This window comes from Cololabis saira, chromosome 13 (assembly GCF_033807715.1).
Source record: "Cololabis saira isolate AMF1-May2022 chromosome 13, fColSai1.1, whole genome shotgun sequence".
NCBI classification, from domain to species: Eukaryota; Metazoa; Chordata; class Actinopteri; order Beloniformes; family Belonidae; genus Cololabis; species Cololabis saira.
The window spans coordinates 19214320-19240066 of record NC_084599.1 but is presented as its reverse complement, the minus strand read 5'-3'; the positions used below and the strand labels follow the sequence as shown (position 1 = coordinate 19240066).

At 40.8% G+C, this 25747-nt stretch overlaps 3 protein-coding genes across 4 annotated transcripts; 2 read left to right on the top strand and 1 right to left on the bottom strand.

The window, feature by feature from the left end:
- Positions 1–865: 865 nt before the first annotated feature.
- On the top strand, positions 866–4006 carry LOC133457785 (L-selectin-like). 2 transcript variants are annotated; one of them, XM_061737120.1, is made up of 8 exons: positions 866–909; positions 1009–1404; positions 1611–1715; positions 2516–2691; positions 2959–3112; positions 3325–3414; positions 3507–3528; positions 3624–4006. In XM_061737120.1, exons 1-8 carry the CDS (start codon positions 882–884, stop codon positions 3667–3669), a joined length of 1017 nt encoding a protein of 338 aa, XP_061593104.1. In that variant the 5' UTR covers positions 866–881; the 3' UTR covers positions 3670–4006. The 2 variants fall into 2 exon arrangements, with proteins under 2 accessions (XP_061593104.1, XP_061593103.1); XM_061737119.1 differs by having other exon boundaries at positions 2516–2695; positions 2933–3112.
- Positions 4007–4128: 122 nt separating this feature from the next.
- On the top strand, positions 4129–10706 carry selp (selectin P). The gene is made up of 15 exons (XM_061737116.1): positions 4129–4193; positions 4287–4356; positions 4444–4830; positions 4920–5027; positions 5776–5961; positions 6054–6245; positions 6684–6869; positions 6944–7129; positions 7294–7479; positions 7584–7773; positions 8169–8347; positions 9734–9919; positions 10026–10214; positions 10336–10458; positions 10548–10706. The coding sequence occupies exons 1-15, from the start codon at positions 4191–4193 to the stop codon at positions 10610–10612; spliced, it is 2436 nt and encodes an 811-aa protein (XP_061593100.1). The 5' UTR covers positions 4129–4190; the 3' UTR covers positions 10613–10706.
- A 1815-nt stretch (positions 10707–12521) lies between these two features.
- On the bottom strand, positions 12522–24143 carry lmx1a (LIM homeobox transcription factor 1, alpha). The gene is made up of 8 exons (XM_061738972.1): positions 24119–24143; positions 23676–23856; positions 16393–16613; positions 15224–15399; positions 14893–14970; positions 14338–14419; positions 13024–13200; positions 12522–12930 (listed from the first exon to the last, which is right to left on the bottom strand). The coding sequence occupies exons 1-8, from the start codon at positions 24141–24143 to the stop codon at positions 12788–12790; spliced, it is 1083 nt and encodes a 360-aa protein (XP_061594956.1). The 3' UTR covers positions 12522–12787.
- Between the last annotated feature and the right edge of the window lie 1604 nt (positions 24144–25747).

The following is a 25747-nucleotide window of genomic DNA, read 5'->3' as shown; positions in this document are numbered from 1 at the left end:
ATAAGGTGATTTTCAGATAAAAGTGTCCAGACTAGCGGCTGACTCTTAGGACAGCAGTGCAGCGGCAGTGGGAAGCAAAGAAAAGTGAAAGATGAATCCAGGGGTCACTGTGTGTTTTTCCTCTGCCGTGAAAGTGAGATGTATGCAGAGAAAATAAGCGTGAGAAAATAAGAGTGTGATACAAAAACCATTTACCTCTCAAGTGTCATTTACAACATCTCAAACATTCATTTTTATTAAGGGGCACAATTAGCAGAACGCTTTACAATTTCAATTCCCCCAATTCTCAAGCATTTCCCTCAACAATGATAAGCTACATCATTTAAAAAATATTGAAATAACTGATCCCCAGCTTGTGATTTTTCTGGAAATCAGTAAATAAATTCAGCCCCCTAAGATGATGATCGAAGCCTTCATGGAATTATACTGCAATTATTGCATTATAATTCCTTGATTTCTATATTTATTTATCTGCCCCTAAATCCATCTTTATAAGAAACACATGTAATTTCCCAAAAATGATTTGTTCAAACAAACCAAGTCGTTAAATCCCTCGGCAAGCCATTCATCATTTTTATTTAGTCTGGATAAACATCCAGGTATTATGTCACAATGTTGGTTTAAACTGCCAAAGAGAAAGTATAAAACTCTGACACCAACATCTTGTTGCAGCAAACTAACATGCATTCATGTTGGACTGTTGTTGTATAACATTTTATGTTCTTAACATTATTTTTTTCTTTTTATTGAAAATAAACATTTTCAAGATCTCTTCTGGGTAAGTAAGAAAAAACATTAATTCATTCATGAAAATTGTATCCATAGATATGTACTTATCTTCTTACTTTTCATCAAAACAGACAACCAGTTGCCAACTGAAGATGAAGTGGACGGCAATATTTATCCTCAGTGGGTATTCACGCGATAGCAAAATGTGGATTTGCTGAGTAAACATTAATGTGGGTTTTACGTGAATTATCACATTGTCACATTATTATCGTTTTTTAGGCTGCTCCTTGGCTGAGACTACATTTGGCTTGACGTATCACTTCTCAAAGGTCCCAATGAACTGGACCGAGTCCAGAAAGTGGTGCCGGGACAACTTCACAGACCTGGTGGTGATCCAAAACCAGACAGAGAATGATTATTTGGTCTCCCTCCTACCAGACAGGAATACGAGCCCATATTACTGGATTGGAATCACCAAAAAGCGACTGAATGACACTTGGAAATGGATTGGGAATAACAGTACATGGATGGGTAAGCACTCATGGGCTGCAAATGAGCCCAACAACAACTACGAGAACGAGTTTTGTGTGGAGCTCTACGTCAACAATGGCCCCAACCGAGGGAAATGGAATGATGAGAAATGTGAACACAAAAAATATGCAGTCTGTTATGAAGGTATGTTAAGCCAATTATTTGTCTAAGATTAAAATACATATACATATATATATACAGTAGTCGCGTTATGCAGAATTTGAAAAATATCCATTCTTGTATAAGGACAACATTGATGAAATGTGTCAATCCACTTTAAATATTGACTACTGCATATAACTAAAAGTGTGATGGATTCATTTGTGATGGAGGACTTTTCTGTCTAAAAGCCCAATGTAATGGAAACTCATGTGAAAACGGAAAGTGCGTGGAGACCATTAACCATACAATCTGCAACTGTGATCCTGGCTTTCAGGGAGGCAGGTGTGAAACAGGTGAGGTGAAAATGTCAATTTATTATGTAGATGTTTATTTAAGAGTCAGGTTCTCCCTTTTTTGGTGCACATCTTAAAACTCACATCCTCAAGCTCTTTCTTCTAATACTTTTTTAACTTGTTTTTGGTCCAACAAGGCTCTTCACAGTGTCCTTGTCACTCCCAGATGTACACTTGTGCAGCTCTTCTTTTTCTTCTTCTTCTTCTTCTTCTTATTATTATTATTTACATATACACAAAGTATTAAGAAATCATATCAAGCGAAGGTGGAGTGAAGTGTCTTGCTCAAGGACACTGCAGTATGTGTCAAGGTTGGAGATTGAAACACTAACCTGAAGGTGCAAGATGAGCAGTATTTTCTACATTCTCCTCACAAATTCTATTTTAATTTTTGACATTTGTGATGTATTAGTAATGTGTGGCACAATAGGTGATATGCGGGCAACATGCTGAGCAAGGTCGTGTTCAATTTGTCAAAGCTGAGGAATGCCAAAAGCTTATCCTGCACTAGATCTCTTTCTAATTGACATCTGGCAAATTGTTATCGCTTTCCACACCGTACTGTATCCTCAACATGAACTACTCATACGGCTCTCACTCACAGCATTCAACGCTGCATCTGTTTCCTTTCATTTCCTCAAACCTGCCTGAGGATAAGGCTTTCTCAGAAAAGTACTATTCAAAACACAAGCATCAGCATTTATGTCATTTTAACTGTGTCATTTTACAAAAGAAAAAGCTGTTGTAGTATATAAGCTGTTACATAACTGGATATGTGTTTAACCTGTTTGTGCCCCCAGCTGTAAAATGCCCTCCTCTATCTCAACCTGATAATGGAAACTTTAGCTGCTCAGAAGGAAGTCTGAGATTCAACACAACCTGCCAGTTCAAATGCTCCCCTGGCTTCTTTGTGAATGGCTCATCAGATACGACCTGTAATGCTACTGGGTTCTGGAGTAGCCAAATATCTGTTTGTGTGCGTAAGTATGTGAAATTAAAGTTTAAAATTGGCTTAACGTGAGGAAATATATACCTCCAACTGAAGCAAGTCATGCAATGTGCTATTTTTGTTGCCTCTGCTATGAGGATTATCAACACAATGACTTCATATGCATTTATTTACATGTATGTGCTCTTAAACAAATCATATGTTTTCACATTAGAAACCTATAACACAATGGTATCTGGCTTATTTGTTAACCTGTGTGTGCCTCCAGCTCTGAAATGCCCCCCTCTCTCTCAGCCTGATTACGGACACCTTAACTGCTCAGAAGGAGGCCAGACTTTCAACACAACCTGCCAGTTCAAATGCCCCCTGGGCTTCTTCATGATTGGCTCGTCAGATGTGAGCTGCACGGCTGCAGGGCAGTGGAGTGGCCCGAGACCTGTTTGCTTGGGTGAGTCTGTGAGTTAGAAAAAATTATAAATAGCTGATAATAATTCAAACCATGGCCAACCATTAAATGCACTGCTTCTTTAATCTATCAGAACTGTTCTGCCAATAAATTACTTTAATCTACTATAACACCTTGAAAGACTGTATACTGTAACTGCAGCATAAAAAAGCACTTTTAAAAAAAAGAATTGATATTGTGATTATTTTCAACAGGCTATAAAAGGGCACTGATGGCTGTAGCTGGATGTGGAACCTTGTCTTCCTTCCTCTGCATCTGTTTCTGCTGGATGAAACGCAGAAAAAGTTAGTACTTCTGTACTATGTCTCACAGAAATAAGAGATGCAGGCTTCTGTTTGCAACACACCTAATCAGTTTGTCTTGTCATTTCTAACAGGAAAGAAAGTTGCCCAAGAAAGGTCAGTGTTGAAATAAGCTCCTTAGTCCAAAGCAGCTCCACCCTGCCTTCCTGAGCATTGTAACACAGTTCTGCGAATCTTCTTGTGTTTTATAGACAACCTGAAGATCCAGCAGCTCCACCCAGTGATCTAGATGGATAAGAGACGACTGGAACCCCACTTATGTCAAATAAAAAATATCTACAATAATATAAACTCTGCATATATTCAAACTTTTTTAAATGAATTAGCAAATCTAACCACAAACTGCGGTTTTATTGAACATCTATCATTAAGCTTAGTCTGATTTGCATCATGATAAAGGGTACAGTTGATATGATTCATGGACACACATCATCTGTGTGTGCATAATGTTTTTGTCATGAACGTGTGTATTTTACTCAACCACTGGTGTTCATGCAGAATCTTTTCAAAATAAATATGATTGAATTTGAATCATTTATTAACGTATTCATGAGGATGTGTGTGCGATTGCGTGTGTGTTCCCAGAATATCTTGCACTGTTGGGTGATACCCCTCCTAACAGGAAATTGTGGTAGATGTCTTATTTCAAAATTGAATATTGGCTCATTCCCCGAAGGAGAAACAATCTGATTTTGCTGTTGAGTCCCTGCAAAGACCAGAAGGTGCAAAGAGAAGAATGAGTGGCTGAAGACAGAAAAATGGTAAGACTGCAGTATCAGTGCAAAGGTTGTTCATTCAAATACATCTTCACAGTCTATATTGCGCGGTTACAGCTGTCATTGCTATTATTCCAGATGTCATTTGGAATCAGAGAACACTTGCTTTACTGGGTGCTGACGGGAGCATTGATTCTGTTCACCAGAGGTGAGTCTGGATCCTCCGGGAATCAAACTCTTTTGTTCACCTGTTCACTTTTGACTTACTACAGTGTATGTTCATGTTACATCTCAGACCTGAACCGTGGAGGAGGGGCACAGGCATGGAGCTACAACTATAGTCGTGGTCCGAACCAGGAATGGAAAGAGGCCCGCCAGTGGTGCCGGGATCACTTCATCGACATGGTGAACATCCGGAGCCAGGAGGAGGTCGAATTTCTCAACAATTTCCTGCCATTTAACTCCAAATATTACTGGATAGGGATTGAAAAAGTGGATGGAGAGTGGATCTGGTCAGGAAGCAATAAAAATGTGCCAGAGGAAAATCAAAATTGGGCTACAGGAGAGCCAGATGCCATACCTGGTCAGGACTGTGTGGAGATGTACATCAAGAGGGACAAAGACACAGCCAAGTGGAACAATGAGAATTGCCTTAAACAAAAGGGGATTGCCTGCTTCAGTGGTAACACTTTATTTTTGATTGATACTTAAACTAATCTGATTGTTGTAAATTCATCACAAAATCTAAGACCTCTTTCTATATTCCCACAGCTTCATGCACGCACATGTCCTGTAGCGCTCATGCAGACTGTGTGGAGACTGTGGGGGGTTACACCTGCAAGTGCCATCCTGGATTCTTGGGTCCACGCTGTACAGAGGGTGAGAGATGTTGTGTCTAACTTAGCAATGCAAAATAACGGGAGCCCTTTTCTTTATCATTCGTTGCGCAAAGTCTTTAATATAAGAGTTCATTCAAACTGAAGATGTCAAAGGTGTCACAAAGAAGTGTCCCAATGAAATGCCATGACATTTAATTAGATATAGTATAAAATTGAATTACTATTTAATTTTAATGTAATCTTGATTAATATCAAACATCTGCATTCAATAGTTTCCTCAAAAAGAATTAAACCTGAGTTCTGTTCTCAGGGAGTTCACTCTAAAAATCAACTTTTTCTTGAGTAAATTTAGTCTGAGCATTAAGCGGCTTTGAAATGTATATGGATTATCGTTATATTTTCTCTATCTATCTGATGCAATGTATGATTAATCAAAAAAGTCTTCCGTCTGTTCTGTGCTTATTTTATTTTAAGATGTTTCTCCACGTCCTCATGAATATTAAATCTACACAAGTTCTCAACATCTGGCAGAACAAAATGTTTTGACATAAATATTAAAACGTTCAATAAACCTGTGCATTTTCAGATTTTCCACATATTTTTATCACGCTTAGTTGTAAAATCCTTGATTTACTTGAGATCCGTTCACTGATAATTCCCTATCATGTTACCGTTGATTTGTTCCTCAGTACATTGTTAAAACATTTTTGTTTGACTTATAAAACACATTTAAAAAAGCCTCTGCCTCCCACAACTGAAACAACATGTTTTGTTTGTTCTCTCTTTAGCAATCACATGTAAACCCCTAGCAGATCCTCAACAAGGTTCCCACAAATGTTTCGACCCCTTTGGGTCCAACGGTTTCAACTCTTCCTGCAGTTTCCATTGTAAACTTGGCTTTCGGATGGTAGGTGAGCCCGAGCTGGTTTGCCAAGCCAGTGGACACTGGAGCCGCCCTGTTCCTATTTGTCAAGGTATAATCATAGCAGGACCAACAAGGCTGAAATAATTGTTATTTCCCGTATAAAAGCTGCAAGGGAAATATTTTTTTTACTGTCTATCGCAGCTGAGCAGTGTTCTGTTCTGAACCACACCGACCTCATCGGGGGCACGATGAACTGCAGCCACCCGATCAAACCGTACAGCTACAACTCCACCTGCGAGTTCCGATGTCAAGAAGGCTACGAGCTCATTGGACAGGACCACACACAGTGTGACCACAGTGGTCAGTGGACGGCTAGTATCCCAGCATGCACAGGTAAAGTAACTGCCATTGGATTCGAATGTAAATTTGACAGAACTGTGTTTAAACTTTCAATTAGTTTTACCGTAAAGCCCCGCTGCAACTGCCCACGCTGAACACTGTTGAAAGCTCGACTGTCACCTTTTACTTTATACATAACAGGAGTCAGAACAAGGTCACTTCCTGTCCAGACTGCACAGCAGATTAGTTTCATGTCACACCAGTCGCCACTTTACTTCACACTCATTTTTGTCTGCATTCATCATCAAACAGCATTGTGATCTCATGTGTGTAGGTACTTAGTGTTCCCCTTGGCTATGAATGGCTGTAGCACGATTATTCATACCTTTGCCAGGAATTCAGACAATGTTTGTTAAAGGTGGAGTTAAAACCTACGTACCGGTATAGATCTGAATTCTGTTGGCTTTACATAATATCTGTGTCCCACTCCAGTGAAAAAGTGCTCCCCAGTTGTCCCTCCACATGCTGGAAACATGACATGTGTAGACACCGTGGAGCCTTTCTCCTTTGGCTCGCAGTGTACCTTCAGCTGCCAGGAGGGCTACTACCTGACCGCTGATGACACACTCACCTGTCTGGCTTCGGGGCAGTGGAGCAAACTTGCACCCATGTGTGCAGGTGGGTCATTTGATTTCTAACGTCATCTTCAATGAAGTTAAAACAGAATCATAACGGTGTCTCTTCTATTTTAGTGATCCAGTGCCACAGTCTACGGGCTCCCCCCCATGCCTTTATTGAATGCCAGGACCCAATAAAACCATACAGCTATAAATCAACATGCACAGTGGAATGTAACGAAGGATTTTATCTGACTGGCACAAACATGACGGAATGCTCCCCACAGGGCAACTGGACTCACGCACTTCCTGTTTGCCTGGGTATGAACACATGTGAACACTAAGTACTGAAATTTTAATGTGTATAAATACTGCACAGCCTGTTTTGATTGCTCTTTCAGCTTCCGTTTAATTTTTTCTTTCTCATTTACAATGTTGTGTATTTAATGTGTGAGTAATTTGACTCTTATTTATCATCGTTTAAGCTAAGACATGTGAGTCACTCGCTTCTCCTCCCCATGGCTCCCTGTCATGTTCTGACCCCAACGGCCCCTTCAGTTTTGGTGCTCGATGCTCAACAAAATGTGATGTGGGATTTCTACTGAATGGGACAGCCAGTACTGAATGCACATCCCTGGGCATTTGGAGTGATGATATCCCACACTGCATGTGTAAGAATATGCAACATTTATGCATCCAAACCTGTATAATCTAATAATGTATAATTACTTGTATAACTATAGATTTGTTTGCTCCCGTGTCTGTTCCTCCCCAGCTCAGAGATGTCCAACTCTGAACCCTCCCCCTCATGGCTCCATGGTGTGCTCTAGGCCTCATGGAGAGTTCAGTTTTGGTTCTCGTTGTACGACCACCTGCCATAATGGTTTTCTTCTGAATGGAACAGCTGACACAGAGTGCACCTCTGCAGGTGCATGGAAAGTAAACGTTCCAGTTTGCTTGGGTAAATGAACCTTTAAATCCCCATATTTCTATTGCCGGACTGAAAACCCAAGCTTGAGAGTTAACTGTTCATCTGAGCTAGGCAGTCCCTCTCTTTTTGACTCCACCCCAGCTAAGCAATGCCCCACTCACTTCACGGTGCTTTAAACGGTTTTGACCCTCGTGGAAAGTTCAGTTTTGGTTCCTGTTGCACAACAACTTGTGAGGAGGGTTTTGTCCTGAGTGGGGTGGCTGAAATTCAGTGCACCTCTCAGAGCATGTGGAGCACAATCCTCCATGGTAACGAAAATGCTAAAAATCCACATTCAAATCAATAAATATATGCAGCATGTAATGTCAAGCTTTACACACTGTTCAAATGCTTGATTACACCTAATGACATTGTCTGCTATAAAAAGCTAAAATGTCCCACTCTGAACCCCTCACATGGTTCTTTAGTCTGCTCTGGTCCACATGGGAAGTTTAGTTTTGGTTTTCAGTGTACATCAACCTGTCAGAAGGGGTTTATTTTGAATGGGAAAGCAGAAACTGAGTGCACATCTCTGAGCAGTTGGAGCACCGACGTTCCTCAATGCCTTGGTAAGGGGAAACGAAACTGTAACTGTGTATGACACATGGAGAGTTCAGTTTTGATTGTCGGTGTTCCTCAAACTGTGAGGAGGGCTTGGTCCTGAACGGAACCGCGGGCACAGATTGCCCCTCTCTGGCAGGGGCGTCAATTGGGTATGGCAAGGTATGGCAGCCGCCACACCTTGGCTTCAAGGGAAAATGTAAATGTTTGTTTTTTTAATACATTTATGGAATTACTCTGTGTCTATTTGTATTGATTATTCTATTACTTAATACATATAGAATAACTACAAATGCAAATCAGAACAACATGACCAATTCCACTAGTTATTATACACTGCAAAAACTCAAAATCTTAACAAGAATATTTATCTTATTTCTAGTTAAAATGTCTAATTTTTAGTCAAAAAAAATCTCATTACATTTAAGACAAGACTCAAAAACAACCATTTTCACCTGTTTCAAGTAGATTTTCACTTGAAATAAGTACAAAAATCTGCCAGTGGAACAAGATTTTTTTGCTTGTAATGAGAAGATAAATCTTGTCCCACTGGCAGATTTTTCTACTTATTTCAAGTGAAAATGTACTTGAAACAGGTGAAAATGGTCAAATAACAAGTTATTTTTCTGGTGATTACTCTTGTTTTAAGTGTAATGAGATTTTTTGACAAAAAATTAGACATTTTAACTAGAAATAAGTTAAATTCAAAATAATTTTTGAGTTTTTGCAGTGAGCGAGACTGCATTTGAAAAAGTTCCAATTTTCTTGACCACACAGATAAGCTACATAGCAGACTTCTGTGATGAGTATTTGCTGGACGTGTTGATTGATACTCTAGTTAAGTTCTGTGACTCGTAACCTTGCCATACCTTTAGCTTCCACTGAATTGACGCCACTGCTCTCTGGTCATGTGGAGCAAAGATATCCCACATTGCACAGGAAGAAACAACCTCTCACAGCTGCACAGATGTTACAGTGTATCTGCATTTCTTTACCAAGACAGACTTCCAAATCTCTCTCTTCATCTCTATTTGTCCTTCAGCTCAAAGGTGTCCCACTCTAAGCTCTCCTGCTCATGGGTTATTAGTTTGCTCTGGTCCCCATGGAGAGTTGAGTTTTGGTGCTCGGTGCTCATCACGATGTGAGGAAGGCTTTTTCCTGACCGGTACACCTGTCACAGAGTGCACATCTGCAGGCACCTGGAGCAAAGACACAGCTCGTTGTCATGGTAATACATTCAAAAAAGAGTGTGGGTGTGGGATTAAATGTGTTCATAAATTAATCTATCGCTCATTAATACGTCACATGTTTGTGTCAATGAGAGTTCTCGTGAGAAATAACTCCTCCTCATTACAATATGGGTGCAGTGAAACCGTCTTAAATGTTACTTGCAGCCCGTTGGTGCCCTCTGCTGGACTCACCGCAGCACGGGAGGATGAACTGCAGCCATCTGAACTCTCCTTTCAGTTATGGATCACACTGTGACTTCCAGTGCAGTGAAGGCTTCTGGTTGAGAGGAACTTCAGCTCTGTCATGCAACACATCCGGCCACTGGAGTCAGGATCTACCCACCTGCCAGCGTGAGTGCCTTTTTTATCTTTACCTTGAAATCATGAATTTTGTCTCAGCATATGCGTAACTGAAAATCTGAGTTTGTGACATCATTTCATTTCCTGTTGTTGTCAGCGGTACAGTGTGAGGTCGTCCGCGCCTTGTCCATACCCCTGCGTATGAACTGCTCCCATCCACTGGCAAATTTCAGTTTTGGCTCTGAGTGTCTCTTTGCCTGCGAGGATGGATTCTCCCTGAATGGCTCAGCGGCACTTCTCTGCACCTCTGCTGGGGTTTGGGGAGGTCAAGTGCCCAGCTGCATAGGTAGACCAGCTGCCAGGGAGATACTAACCATTAACTATGTTACCACATGTTAAATGACTGTATTGTCTAGAAAAGAGGACAAAACAGTAAAGACTAATGTTGATTAATATCTTCATGTGTCTGGAAGGTATGTCACTCGGGTCGATGCTGCTGCTTTACGCTGGTTACGGGGCAAGCGCAGCTGTTTTATTACTTGCTCTGGCGGGACTGGCTTTATTGATCACTACGAGGCTTAAAAAAAGAGGTAAGAAAAAAAAGTGCAACATCTCTGGTCAACCTTTTTTTACTTACCGAAGTACTGGGAGTACATTTCTAATATTTTGAGCTTTGCAGGAAATATGTCCATCTCTGATGATGCAGCATGGGAAGAGAGAGAGAACCCAGCATTTGAATTTTAATTTTTTTTTGCTTCTTTTTTAAAATGTTTGCTTACCATTTGCTATGATTATTACTACAAGATGCTTGCATGTTATTAATAAAGCATTTCCAAATCTACGATTTAAATTTTCATTTGTTCTTATCATTACTGAATAAAAGTCTTACTTGATACACAATGTATTTGTGTCCAGCTTTTGTTTAGGAAACAACTTGTATTTTGGGTAACAGAAAAAAAAAATAGAGGACATCAATCTGCTATCGATTTTCGTTTTTGTCTTTTTTTTTCAGCATTGTCTAATCACATCTAGTACAATATACTTTTTTTTTTTTTATATTTTTTTTTTTAGAAAGGGGCTTGTTATATAAGGCTTTCTTCTTCTTGCCCCTTTTCGATCATGGAATGGAACATGTATGTGAACTACCATTTCCATGATACGGAATAAATAAAATTGAAATGAAATGAAATATGAGATGATCCTCTTTGGCAGGTGCTTATCCTCAGTGCACATTACAGTCGTCTGAAGAAAGGTTAAGACATGTCAGGTATCACAAAGGTGCCAAAAAGTGTCAGTTTAGCCAAGTTAGAGACAACAAAAGCTCATCCCATTGAGTGGATAGGAAGAGCTTGAAGTTTCACACTGGTCTCTCTGATCCCACAAACACATGGAAACTACACTGCTCTAAATATTAAAATGTGTTTTACATTGCCAGTGATAAAATCTTTCTTGTCTATGTGCATTATCAAGATACCCTCACGCCTTCAGGATGTGCTGCGAAAGGCTTTGGAGTGTCTTCAGCAAGACATGTGCATCTGTCTATGCACTGCAACAGCATGAAGCCAATTATAGCAGTTAAAAGACAGAGGGTTAGTGGCCTGTGGTTGGCATGAAGGCTGCAATAAATAGCTGACTGCTGACATGAAACTGTTTGGCTACCATCAGAATAATAATGAGGTTATTGCTGCCTGCTGTGACCGTATGATCACAGTTTGATTACTTTTCTCATACCACTTACTGATGATGGCAGCCATGCCAACTGCATCCACTCTCATGTGCCAGAGAAAATACCTCAAAGGTGACCACGTTGGCTTCCTTCCCTGATTATCAAGTCTGTGTTTTTCCTGTTTTCCTGAAAATATAAGGACTAAGATACCCTCGACCCTAAAACAAAGATCTTTCCACCATTTGAGCATCTGCACAGACACCTGCCAGCAGACACTGGATCAGATACACAAAGGTACTCACAGGGGCACACACTGAGGTATTCTCAGCTGCACATCTATTTAGTTCTGCTTGGCAGCAGCGCACTCCATTGACAGACAGTGAGATTGTTCCTAACCATGGACTTGCTGCTCGCTGCTCTTCAAGGTTTGATTTCATTGTAGGAAATATGAGATGGGCACAGGAAAGGGTTCATGGCTGGGGCAAGGAGTCACTTGATACAGTGGGTCTTCATATCTCTGTGTCATCCTGGGCATTCTCCCCTGACGCAGCTTTCAGCTCCTCCGTTGTCTGGAAACAACCTCCTCCCCCCAAAAAAAGAGTGGAACATTCCAGCTGGGCACGGTGCCTGGGTGGTCCCCCCCCGTTCTCCCCCTACTCTTCTTGGACTTGAGGAAGGAAAAGGCAGAAGTATGCGAGAAGCACAATGTGAGCGTTGATAAAGGCAGCATGGATGTGATGTTTACCTGCCACTGACCCACTCAGCTGTCACAGCCCAGCATTTTACCATCTCACCATCCACCCACAACCAGAGGAAGATGGCTCACTGACCTGTCACCCAGATGGGACCGATAAGTGCCGAGGATGGACTGACCTGCGTCCAACCCTCAGCATGAATACCCCATCTTCGTACTCACTTCACAGGCTCATATTTGACTTTTTTTTAATTATTATTATTGAGTCATTCAAAATGAACAGCATACACAAGCTGGGAGAATAAATACAAACACATACCCATACAGCTATTTACAGGTTTAGATGCACTTAGGCACTCATTATCTCAAGTTCAGTTGCAATAGAAAGAGGTCTGAGAGCATCAAGCATGCACGGTTTCCATATTTTCAAGAATTTGGAACTTCTTAAAGAGGTGAATATGGTATATTGCATGGCATCACAAGGTACCCTTGTCCCTTCTCTTATAGTTCCCAGTCCAATTACTCCGCTACCTAAGCATTCTGGAGATAAAAGATCTTCTCAGGATGTGAAGTATGAGTCCTGCATGGAGTACAGGCGGTCGATAGGGGTGAGTGGAGAGCAGTCAGCCAGAGAGAGGCAGTCACTGTCCGCCGTATGACACAAAGGGTCTCTGTCCATGTCCCCGTACAAACCCTTGAACCCTAAAAATAAATAAACAAATAAATAAATGAACATCATTCTGACGATGAGCATGTAACTCTGCATCCCGGCTTCATTGCTGTGAGCTCTTTTACCGTAAGGATGCATGTGATCACCAGGCATCTGAGGTGGGGTCAGGCCTTGTCTGAACGGGTCAATGTCCCAGTCCTGCTTGTTCATTGTGGAGAGTCCCATCTGATGCTGCTGCTGAGTGTGAGCATAAGGGAGGCCCTGATGCTTCAGCTCAGAGGTCAAACTGCCACAGGAGGGCGCTGTGAAGCACAAGACAGGCACTGCCACTCAAAGTGATAATCATTGTCTATGAACCTTTGTCCTCTAATCACTAATCACCAGAGGTGTCAGAAGTATTCACATTCATTACTCAGGTAGAAGTATAGATACTAGAGTTTAAAAATACTCCTGTAGAAGTTGAAGTATCAACTCAAGTTTTTTACTCGAGTAAAAGTATAAAAGTACTGGTTTCAAAACTACTTAAAGTATAAAAGTAAAAGTAATGTAAGGGGGAAAAAAGCTATTAAGGACAAAAGCCATTGAAAATGAATGCATCTTAGTATAATGGAAATATATTAAAGAACCATATATGTGTACTATTGAGCATTAACATGTGTTTCAGAGAGCAGAAGATATGATGACTAGTTGCCTATAAGTATTGTAATGGTGCAAAAAGTCAAACTTCAGAGGCATGTTATCATTTATCCTAATGTTTATTGGAATGTACATCCAAGTTTAGTTGCAGGAATCTGAGGGAATGGATGTAAGAACAAAACTGGACAAGAACATCTGAAACAACCACAACCAAATTCACTCTATCCGGATGGAGCAATTTAACTGGATAGTTTTTTTTTAAAGGCCGAAATGAAATAGAGTAACGAGGCTGTTTTAAAAATGTAAGGAGTAAAAAGTACAGATAATTGTGTGAAAATGTAAGGAGTAAAAGTAAAAAGTTGTCTGAAAAATAATTACTCCAGTGAAGTATAGATAACCAAAATTTCTACTTAAGTAACGTAACGAAGTATTTGTACTTCGTTACTTGACACCTCTGCTAATCACTTAGCCTCTTATAAGCTCTATAAACAGAGTTGTCTGGCATTCAGAACCTCACTCTGTAAAGAATCTTTGAAATCTTTAATATCATGCAAGCCTTTTTTTGCACCCTTCTCATTTTGTAGCTTTTCTCTTGAAACCTTTTTGAAGAAATATTGCACATTTGGACTTGAAATTAAACTTAACCATAATTATTGCATGATTTTTTTTAAATATGCTGCCTATGACAGCAAAGAAAGGGTGACATCAAACACAGACATCCTTATCAGAAGCTAAAACATGTTATGAATTTTTGCTGCTGCACATTTACTAAGAAAAAGTCATGAATGACAAGAGTGTTATACCTGTGTGATGTGGGGGGTGTTCACACTGCTCCTGAGTCTGCTGCTGCTCCTGCTGCTGCTGTCTTCTGGCCAGTTTCTTCATCTAAACAACATACGTGGCCCCACATTAAAAGGGTGTGCTTGTGTGCAGCCTACGGTTTACTGTAACCTTCCACCCCGGCATGCAAGTATGTTCACTCAGTTGCAAAGTATTAACAATGAGGAAAAGGACATCTGTCAGTGAGGGAGGGAAACCACACACGGGCCACACATGAGTGAGGAAATGTTGGGTTTAATCTACAATGATCTCTCTGTGAGATGTCATCAGATTCCTGTATGAAGAGATAACCGGGCTGATTTCCACCCTGGCTTACAAGCATGGTGCAGAAAGAGTACTTTTATTAGCTGCACATGTGATTTTGTGTGTGTGTGTGTGTGTGTGTGTGTGTGTGTGTGTGTGTGTGTGTGTGTGTGTGTGTGTTGTGTGTGTGTGTGTGTGTGTGTGTGTGTGTGTGTGTGTGTGTGTGTGTGTGTGTGTGTGTGTGTGTGTGTGTGTGTGTGTGTACTGTGCATTACTTTGGCTCTTTGGTTCTGGAACCAGACCTGCACGACCCGGACGCTCAGACCAGTCTCCGCTGCCAAGGTCTCTCTTACCTTGGATTAAGGTTTAGGAGGGAAAGCGAGCGGGAGAGAGGGAGGGTGGTTAAATGGAAAATTGAAAGAAGGATCGGTCATTTCAAGGTTATGAAATCTATGTCATCAAAACAAAGAGGAAAAAAAACACAGCTTTTGCCATGCATTTGGATTTTTGAAGTTTGGTCTCACACACCCACATCTGCAGTAATAACACAAGCTGTTCATGATAACATATTAGTTAATTTAGCTAACAGACAAAATAAAAAACTACCTTCCGACAGGGCTTGGATGACACCTCGAAGGATGCTTTGAAGGTCCGTCTTTGCTGAGTGTTCAGAATAGTGCGAGGCCTTTTGGGACGCTTGCTCTCCACATCATCTGCTTTACCTCGTCTGCCTGTAGCCCTCCCGGACTCTACCTCTTCTTCTTCATCGTCATCAGTTTTACCTGGAGCGTGGACAAGGTTGGAAAGATATTTATGTGACGAAATAGAAGGGAATGTGAATTCTTTTCATGAAGGGAAAAATTCATGGCGTTAACGTGAAATATTGAAGTAGTGGATGTAGTTGTGGATCAGCTGCTTTAAAAAAAAAAAAAATCATTGTTGTAATCCGCCAAAGCCTTTTTAGTAGCCTTAAAGTATAAAACCCCTACAAAAAAATATTTGAACTTCATTATTAGTTGATGGACTAATTCTGTTGAAGATGTAATCACACTGTCCATTTGCAGATATTGGGTGAAATTTTAATTTATTTCAGACCACCAACTGTGCTCTGACAGCCAACTATTAAATGGACATTATTGCTCTAAGGTGTTTGTTTTTTTTAAGGTAGTAAGCACGTGGTTCCTGGCTACCACAGCAGTGGATTGCTTCATATCACTCGCAGTAGAGCTGGTTGTTTTAAATGTCACATTAATCACATGTTTGAGGCTTTAACAACGCATGATTGGAGATGATTCAAAGGATGAATTTCTGCCGTATCATAAGTTCCTGGTCAGAAGGTCAGTATAGCTGTGATTCATAAGAGAATAGTTCAGAATCTAAAACTTAGAATCAACACATGCAAGTTTCCATAATACATAAACACAATTATGTAAATGTTATTGACATGCTGCTGATTGCACAGCAGTTCATAAATCATGTATGCTGTAATTATAGATGATTATTCCCAAATGGATCGGTCAAGAAGGATTTTATTCGTAATTTTATAATTCAGAACGAAACAAGCTTGATTTTAGTCTTATATGATGAGTATATGATTTTTAGCCTAATTATATTTGTTTCCCGGTTGTCTGCTTCTCTGAACCTATGCACATACCAGCCACTATCCACTACCCGCAGGAACTCAAGCAATGTGTCTTTTTCTCAATCAAAAAAGAGTGTTTTAATAATTAATAATCAGTGACAAATACTTAAATAAAAGTACACTCAGACTGCACCTGTGTCAGACGATGTGGGACTGGTCGGACACTGGTGAAAGTCCTCTGTAGCGCAGAGTAGCTGTCCCTCCCTGAGGACGCAGCTGTCTCCTGTCTGCAGGCGGCGGCAACATACGCTGCAGGTGAAGCAGCGCAGGTGGAACACAGCAGCCCCTGCGCGCATCACCATCTCTGCAGGGGAGATGGCGTCCCCACAGCCCCCACAATGCACTGCAAACAAACTGGAAAAGAAAGCAGGTACAAATACACAGATATTGTCAGACGTTTTTTTTTTTTTACATCAAGTAAAATGTTTGTATGGCTTCGACACTAAGAAAAGGAAAAAAGGAACTTCATAAGAAATATATATATATATACTGGATACTAGGGGAATGTTGCTGAGTTGAGCTGTCACTCAAAACAACTTCCAGTCTGACTTCTAGCCCTTTTCTGCTCTTCCTCCACCTCCTCCGCCAGTACCAACCACTCAGACACATACCCTTGGTGTGTTGAGTGTGTGTCTTAGCGCCTGGCAACCAGGACTGGTGGGCTCAGCCCCAGAGACTGTTGCTGTGGCTCCGACTGCCGTGTCCGAGGCCGTGCTCCTGGGGGTGCAGGAGAAAGGCTCTCGGCAGGCCATGGCTCCAGGCAAAACGGGAGAATCAGATCTCCCAGTGGGAGAGACTGAGCCACTGGTCCCAGGAATTATCCGTGGAATTATCCTAAAGTCTGCTTAACCAGAGTTGGACAAAGGCAGAGCCGGCCCCCAAGCAGCAGGACCATTGTGCACTGGCTGGCACCGCGGCATCTTGGGTCTGTCACGCAGGATGATGCGTCATCATTCTGGAGCTGCTGTTTGTCTCCAGACCGGACTGGGTCACCAGACCAGTCAGCACACGGGCATGAGAAAGTGACAGCTTTCCCCCTTTTTTGTTTTCACCTAAAAATAATAGTCGGTTAGCAGAGCCCATGTTTATCAATGATCTAGGATTCTTTTTTGTTTATTGGTTTGTTTGTTTGCTTCTTTTAAACTGTTACTAATAAAGCAGAGGAATTAGGAGCTGCAGTAAAAAAAAAAAAAAGTGAAATTTCCTGAAATACAAAGAAACACACTACGGATCAAAAATCCACCCATATTTATACCCCAGTCCCCTTCATAAGATACAAACAGTCCATTTAGTGTCGATTTTTGAGGTAGATGGTTTGATAAGTAATTGAAAGGCCAATTATTGCTCTTTTTTTAATTGTCAGCATCAGCCATAAAAAAACATTTCACTTGACGTCAAGATCTTATGTACAAGATACAAATACACAATGTTCATAAGAAACAACTTTAAAACATAAACTACCCTTATTAGATTTAAGTCTATTTAAGGAGACTTTCCCATTAAGATGTGTCCAATATTAGTTAGGATTCTATTTTATTTAGATTTAAGAGAGCCAAGCTTCTGTAGTTTCTGTTTGTATCTTGAAAAGACTGGAAATGATGTCCATATGTGATCAACAGTGAAAGAATATTTGTCACACCAAAAGTTTTTTTTACGTCCAAGAAAAAAGCCATATGGAGAGCAAGTCGATAAATTACATTCATCTGAAAATTTTGGATATTTCAATAACTCTAGTTAAATAAAGAAAGTTTAAACTAAGAAAAGCTTAATTTAGGTTATATTTCAAATAAAAGTTACCAGATTTGCAAACAAGCACTGGCTCAGACTAAACATAAAGCAAACACCCCTGCTGAGAGATCCCTGTCGAGAGGTGTCGAGCTGCAACATCCTAAAGCCAAACATTGCTGACATCTCTCGACTGTCGCTCTGAGGTCACTATGGTAACGGTAAAGCCCATTCCCAGAAGCTCAGAAGGGCCAGTCGGGCCACTTGACCCATCAGAGTTGTCTGCCCCGCAGCCTCGATGGTATGCGCTTTTAAATGGCCAACATGCCGTCCGTGGTACGCACATCCCTGTGGCAACACAAGATGCAGGGAGCAAATATTTCAAAGGAAGTGTGGCTGAGAAAACAACTTGAGTGTTTGTGGCTCTCTGTGATACATCAGAGCACTTGATTTGATGTCTCTATGTGATACTAATGCTACATGTCAGCGGAGAGCGAACTACGGGCAGTAATGTTTTTCAGATCATTCATGTTTCGAGAATTGCTGTTCCATTATACGCTTTGCCCTGTTTATCTTATTAGTCCCGGCTCTCTTAAGAGTCTTTAATGCAAAAGTAAGAGTACCTCCGATACTTATGGGGCAGCTCAAGGTGTTTAATATTTCAGAGTTTCCGCTAACATGATTGGCCCATCAGCAGCTCAGTAAGGAAAGCGGGAACACTCAGTCACGCTGGATTTAGGCAATTAGCGACAGAATCACTACAGAGAAATCAGTCAGCAAAATTTTGCAATCCTGCCCACCGACAGAAATGTACACACATGCAAGTGCACGGTTTCCTCAGAGCTCTACCGCTCATATTGTTCTTATTCTGACCTCAGAGCCGACCTTTGACAATCAGGCAGCCAGGCAAACCGGCCGCTGGTCTGGAGGACGGGCAGAGAGACAGATCCTGTTTCTGGATCAGGTTATCGTGGATGCATTGCTGAACACTCACACACCAACAGAAGCTGCATATCAGATACACATCTCCAGGTGAAGTGTGCTACTAGTCTTGCCGCTGATCTTACAACCAGTCTGCTGCCAAGCTCAGCTGCCCCTTGAACTCTTCGGCGAGCCTCAACCTACTGACGGTCCAGCTCACCTAAACATCACACGGTTCCAGAGGAATCTGCACACTGCTTTACTCACATTCTGTTATAGCCTAATGAGTGATTGATTAAAGTCATAAAAGTGGATACACAAGTTCAGTGGTTCTCCAACTTTTTCCTACATAAGAAACCAAAAAAAAAGATTACACACCCACGAAAACCCTGAAACCCGAAAACCATGACTCATATGCAAGTTAGTGAGTCTTATCCTGATTCTGATTGTAGTCATCGGGTGTTTACATGGATCCATAGGAAACTTTACTTTACTTTACTGTACTGTTGTGTAATAAGTCATTCAAGTATGCAGGTATTCATTCACATGTATGAAGTTGTGTAGAATTTGTCAACATTTCGGTCATTTTCACAGGCAGAAAAAGTGCAAACACTTGGATACGGCACTTACAGCCACAGTAGACTTATTTCCGTCTGCACGCTCCAGATATAGTAAAAAAGTATAGTAAAAAATTGGAAAGTAAATTAAGATACGTATATGTGCAACAGTAACAAGGATCCAAACTTCCACTGGATAATAATACCCATTTAAACTCAGCAAATGAATCAAGGAACAAGCATAACTTCTTTTTGAAGTCATCATCAGTTTGTTACTAAATCAAAAAAACTTTGATAGTCAAATAATGGAGTAATTTAATGTATAAAAATCAAAAAAAAAATTCTATTCATATTTTTTTTCTCCATTTTAATTCTTGTAAATAATTGAATTTGTTTAACCAAAACAGATAGAGGATAGTTTTAACTGGGATGTTTTAATCCCATTTAGGAATTAATAATATCATAATAAAGAAAAAAGACATTTGTCATAGACTACTGCAAATTGAAAAGCTCAGTTGTCAACCCTTTTAATCCTTTTTTAAAATACTGATGTGGACTGAATCAAAGAATGGTGATATATTAACAGTAAAACTAATTCACAAAATATGTCTCACTTCCACCGTTTTTACTTCTTTGGGGATATACACATGTAGATTACAAACAATGCTTCATTTTATCCTTCTTTCCTTCCATGTGCCTTTTTTTTACATGAACCACAAGTTCATTATTTGTTCACAGACGGTATGATGTAACTGGTAAACAAGTGCACATACAGCTTGTCGGGTTAGAGGCCAGCACTCAAGAACTTTGGATAATACTACCATTATTGTGGCGTAGCTTCAAGAAGAGGCCAAACTCAGTCGTCTGGGTGGCACTCGACCACATACGCCAAAAGGAAGAAAAAGAAACACAAGACCCAGACAGACGGTGCAGCATGTGGTAAAAGACAAATGTTGTCACCGTATGGAATAATCATACCGGTTCTGCATCAAAAAAGGCGGGATTGGGACATAGTTTGCTTGGTGAAAAAAAAAAACAAACTCTGGCACAGTTTTGAAAGCCTCATCATAGACAAGGTGATGCAAGTGTGCTATTGGGGGTGAAGCGGGATGGGGATGACTGGAGAGACCCGGAGGTGGAGCCTTGGCACTAGGCCTCCCACTAATTGGTCAGTTCAGATAACTTACGGTTGGCTGGGTGTTGTCCCTTTGCTGAACACAGGGGCTGCTGTGAAAAGAGCTTCCAGATGCCACCGCACATAACGCCAGGGCTCATGGAGTGCACTGTCCCCCAAAATAAAATCACACCATCCTCGCCACCTCTCTGGTATGGGATGCACCAGACCTTCTGACATATGGCTATACTCTCCTAATTACCTCTCAGTCCTGTTCTTTGTGCTGCGCTTCGGCCCAGCCAGTGCTGCTATCATGAGCAGAACGAGCACTTTGGTATTTTTACTAATTGACCCTGATTCCTATTTGTCTTTTGAAATCTGACAAACAATTCACATTGGTGCTCAAGCAGCGTAAAAGTTCATAATATCTGGGGTGCGTAGGACTCCAGTGTGATGGATTTAACTTGGGAAATCATTTTGGACCGTTCATGCTGCAAATAATCCTGCTCCCCTTCCCGCTTGGCAGGACAACCAACACTAAATTGTTCAGAAATAATGTGAGATGCTGCCTTTTAGGCTGTGTGTGTTTCATCTTGGCTCTTGTTTAGGTGAGAGCATTTTTGGAGGAAGAATGTGAGGATGATGAGGCAGTGGGCAAGTAAGGTGTTTTTTTTGTGTGTCTGTGTTTTGGGTTGGTGGGGAGTACCATATGTTGTCCCCAGCTTGCGGTTCCCACGCCAATAGACCTCAACGTTTTAACACATTTTGACAATGTGTCAGTTGAGCCCCACTCCTGGTCCTATGTGAAGGTGTGAATGTGTTAACGTGCATGTGTGTGTGGCGTGTGGAGGCAAGCTACGCAGCGGTTTCCTCATATTCCAGCTCCCTCTCCACCCCCTATCTCCTACAGTCACCTTGTTCTGTCAGCGCATCGTGCCAAGTTTCCTGGAAGTCACCGTATACAATAGTGACACGTGTGTAGGAGCATCCATCCAGGACATGTTCATAAAACGCACCCACAGTTATGTCCAGAGATATTTGGACAACAACTTTAAGCACGACCACAATGGATTTGAAATAAAACAAAGATGTGAAAGTGACCAAATTGTAGATATAACAATAATATCTAATACTTGCAAGACTTCCAGTCAATGGCAAACACATAACATCTGAAGCTCATGGGCACGACCATACTCTGCTTTCACGCTCAGATTCTTTGTCAGGCCTTCAAGACAGCCACCTTCAGTGGCTGTTTGTTTGTGGTCCTCTCTGGCTCCTGAAAAGTTACTCCACTGGGTCAAGATCAGACTGACTTGACCGTTGAAGAATATTCAAACTACTCTGTCACCAAAAGGTCTTGAGTTGCTTTCAGATACATTTTTAGGGTTATCCATCCATACAACTGCACCTGGCCAGTTCAATTCTTTTTCGGTAAGCTTTTTGAATACTTTTGAAACCCTGAAAGCGAAGGTACTACGACTGTAATTCAAAAAAATCTCTAATACCATGTTTTTGCGAAGCCTCCTAAATAAAATCAGAAAACTGACACTCTGTTTACAATTCTTTTTTTTTTCATTCCAAATTTATTGTGTTGGCTTATAAAGGTAAAATAATTATAAAAAAAAAATAAAAAAAACTTGTTCAACTACTTCTGGACCTAACTGTGGGTGCAGTACACTAAATGGTAAAGCAACCAGTACAATTCTCATTTCTTTTCTTTTTGTTGCTGTCTTTCACTCTCTTTCACACACACACACACACACACACACACACACACACACACACACACACACACACACACACACACACACACACACACACACACACACACACACACACACACACACACACACACACACACACACAACACACACACACACACACACACACACACACACACACACTCTTAGTCAAGGTCAGATATGAACAAGGGTTCTGTTGTGAAGATCGGATTAGTGAAAATCATTTTTGGTCATCAGGCCAAATTATCCAGAGAAAGTTAACAGTATGTAAATAATTAAGAAAAAAAAGACATTCAACCATTAGATGTTTTTCTTTCTTTTCCTGCTGTGTAAAAGTGTCAGACTGTTATTTTTAGAAATCCCTGATTACATCCACATATCATTTTTCACCCTCTTTAAGATACAAACAGAAAATACAAGGATTTTGGTCTCTTATGTCGGTAACTAGAATGTCATCTTAATAAACATATCAGTGCAAACATCTAACAACCCCTTTAAAAGAGTTCAATAAAACAATTCTGTCTTTTGCTCGTAGAGTCATTTTGTGCTGAACATGGTGTACTTAACTTTTTTTCGTATATATATTTTGAATTCAACCTCGAATAAATAAAATACACATTAGTTTCATATAGATGTTGTTTTGAAGAGCATGCACTTTAACTACTGCAATGTCTTTTGGCCACTTTAGCTCATGTTAAACCAAAATACATGCTTGATCAGTTAGTTCCTATGAAGCTCCCAGACCCCTGAGGTTCATCTGGATCTGGTTTGTTGTGGTTCCCAAGAACCAGAACCAAGCAAGGTGAGGCAGCGTTCAGTTATTCTGCTCCTCACCGGTGGAACAAACTTCCTGTAGACCTGAGGTCTGCTCCAACTGTAGATCCTTTAAATCAGGCCTAAAAACATTACTGTTTACTGAAGCGTACTCTTAAATTAAATAGCCTACTTACCTGCTGTACTCTACTGCCCTTATTTTTTAACAACTTGTGCTTTTTCTTATTTTACCTCTTTTCTTACCATTTATTTGTTATTCAAGCATACTCTTAAATTAAATACTGAAACCCGCGAATGAGACGTGTACCTCCGGTACTCTACTGCCCTTAGTTTTCAGCAACTTGTGCTTTTTATTATTTTACCTTCTTTTCTCCTAATTTTATTTCATTTTATTTGTTATTTACTGTCTAATTATGTCTTGCCGCTTTTAATGTTGATGTAAAGCACTTTGAATTACCTTGCTTTGAATTGTGCTTTATAAATAAACTTGCCTTGCCATATTTAAACTGGTTATATTTTTACATAAAGATGTAATTTTTTTTTTTTTTTGTTTAGTTTAATCGGACGCGTGCAGCCGACTCACCCATCATAGTCCCGCTTGCAGTAAAGTTTGCGGTCCCGCAGGAAGCAGGAGGTCCTGAGCGCGTCCCCGCACGCCGCGCAGCGCGCACACTGCTCGTGCCAGAGGCCGTCGGTGACTCTGAGCAGGAACCGGTCTCTGATGGGCCGCTGGCAGCCCACGCACACCGCCCTGCGACCCGCGTCTGCGGGAGCAAATCCTCCACTTAAAGCCCGAATTATGGTTCTGCGTTAAATCGACGCAGACCTTACACCGCCGTAGGCTCTGCGTTGGTGTAACGCGTGACCATAAATCAGCAAATACTGACTCATTTGACTGCAAAGTGTCTTTGAAATGTTTAATAAATAAGACAAAAAAAGTTTGGTATTTATAGCCTGACCCAATTTCTCCATTAAAATGTATCCTACAATATATTTAATCTTATATCATTACATGTTTTCACTCACCTAAGGATGTAGCCGGAATATCCATTGCAACTCTCAAGAAACAAGCTGCCGAATATATTTTGAGAAAAAGTCAATAAAAGACTCAAAAAGTTTAAGCGCAACATTTAAAATGGTGTATTTATGTTTAGAAAAACCCTTACCGATATAGAGCACGAGCTTCCTGACGAAAAGGTAATTATTTTTGGGGATTAAATTTCACTTCTTCTCCCAGCATCTCCAGCGCGAAGAGTCCTGCTGCAACTTGGACCTGGAGACGCACATCCGACCGAGGTCCGACCAACTCCGACCAACTCCGAGTCCACTTACTGACTACAGTCCTGTCAATGGTCCTACTGGGAGTGAAGGAAGGAGGGAAAGGAGCCGAGGAGACATCCTCCTCCACGTGCAGGTGCAGGTTACCTCTCCCTCAGTCTCCCCTCAGTCTCCCCTCCCTCCCGCTGCTCTCCCCCCTCCCTGGGTCTCCCTTTCTGTCTGTCTGTCTGTCTGCAGCCACAAAGACAGTCGGACTGGCATTTTTTACGTTGTCACGAGGTGAAACCAAGGTTAAGAGTTCACACTTTTAACACATAGATATAGATAGATAGATAGATAGATAGATAGATAGATAGATAGATAGATAGATAGATAGATAGATAGATAGATAGATAGATAGATAGATAGATAGATAGATAGATAGATAGATAGATAGATAGATAGATAGATAGATAGATAGATAGATAGATAGATAGATACCGGTAGATAGATAGATAGAATAATAAAACATATTTTATAATGTAAAAGAGATATGTTTCTAATACAGTTGTGTGATTGCAGTTGTTGCTGCTAAGGGTGGCCCAACCAGTTATTAGATCTAGGGGGCAATCACTTTTTCACACAGGGCCATGTAGGTTTGGAATTTTCTTTCCCCTTAATAATAAAAACCTTCATTTAAAAACTGAATTTTGTGTTTACTATCTTTGTCTAATATTTAAATTTGTTTGATGATCTGAAACATTTAAGTGTGACAAACATGCAAAAAAATAAGAAATCAGGAAGGGGGCAAACACTTATATATATATATATATCTGCTGGAGCCTATCCCAGCTCATCACAGGCGAGAGGCCGGGGTTCACCTGGACAGGTCGCCAGTCCATCGCAGGGCCACATATATAGACAGACAACCATGCACAGTCACACTCACACCTACAGGCAATTTATAATCATCAGTTAACCTACTACACATGTTTTTGGACTGTGGGAGGAAGCCGAAGTACCCTGAGAGAACCTACACAAGCACGGGGAGAACATGCAAACTCCATACAGAAAGACCCGCGCCGGGCCCGGGAGTCTAGGAACCTTCTATACGGTATATATATATATATATATATATATATATATATATATATATATATATATATATATATATATATATATATATATATATATATAATTCCATCTTTATGGGCAATAGTGTACACAGCTGGGTGTCATCTTTTTCAGTGTACAAAGATCCCAAGTACCAAGTAGCTGGAAGAGTGCACAGGAACATCTCTGCTGAATATGGGTTAGATAGAAGAGTGGTGGACAATTGAAGAGCAAAGATCCCGTGCCAGACTGAGATAAAGTGGTGATGGCTAACCAACTGGACAC

What these genes read in the sequence shown, in the direction of transcription:
- lmx1a (XM_061738972.1), bottom strand. Translation starts at nt 24,143, where the DNA reads ATGGATATTCCGGCTACATCCTTAG. An exon ending in TGCAAGCGGGACTATGATGG is followed by an intron (nt 16,614 to 23,675) that starts GTGAGTCGGCTG and finishes TTTCTTTTCCAG; the next exon opens with TTTGTTTGCAGTGCATTGTG. An exon ending in TCCCACATCGTCTGACACAG is followed by an intron (nt 15,400 to 16,392) that starts GTGCAGTCTGAG and finishes TCCACGCTCCAG; the next exon opens with GTAAAACTGATGACGATGAA.
- selp (XM_061737116.1), top strand. An exon ending in GGGGATTGCCTGCTTCAGTG is followed by an intron (nt 4,831 to 4,919) that starts GTAACACTTTAT and finishes ATATTCCCACAG; the next exon opens with CTTCATGCACGCACATGTCC. An exon ending in CGACGTTCCTCAATGCCTTG is followed by an intron (nt 8,348 to 9,733) that starts GTAAGGGGAAAC and finishes TGTTACTTGCAG; the next exon opens with CCCGTTGGTGCCCTCTGCTG.
- LOC133457785 (XM_061737119.1), top strand. Translation starts at nt 882, where the DNA reads ATGAAGTGGACGGCAATATTTATCCTCA. An exon ending in CCCGAGACCTGTTTGCTTGG is followed by an intron (nt 3,113 to 3,324) that starts GTGAGTCTGTGA and finishes TATTTTCAACAG; the next exon opens with GCTATAAAAGGGCACTGATG. An exon ending in AAGAAAGTTGCCCAAGAAAG is followed by an intron (nt 3,529 to 3,623) that starts GTCAGTGTTGAA and finishes TGTGTTTTATAG; the next exon opens with ACAACCTGAAGATCCAGCAG.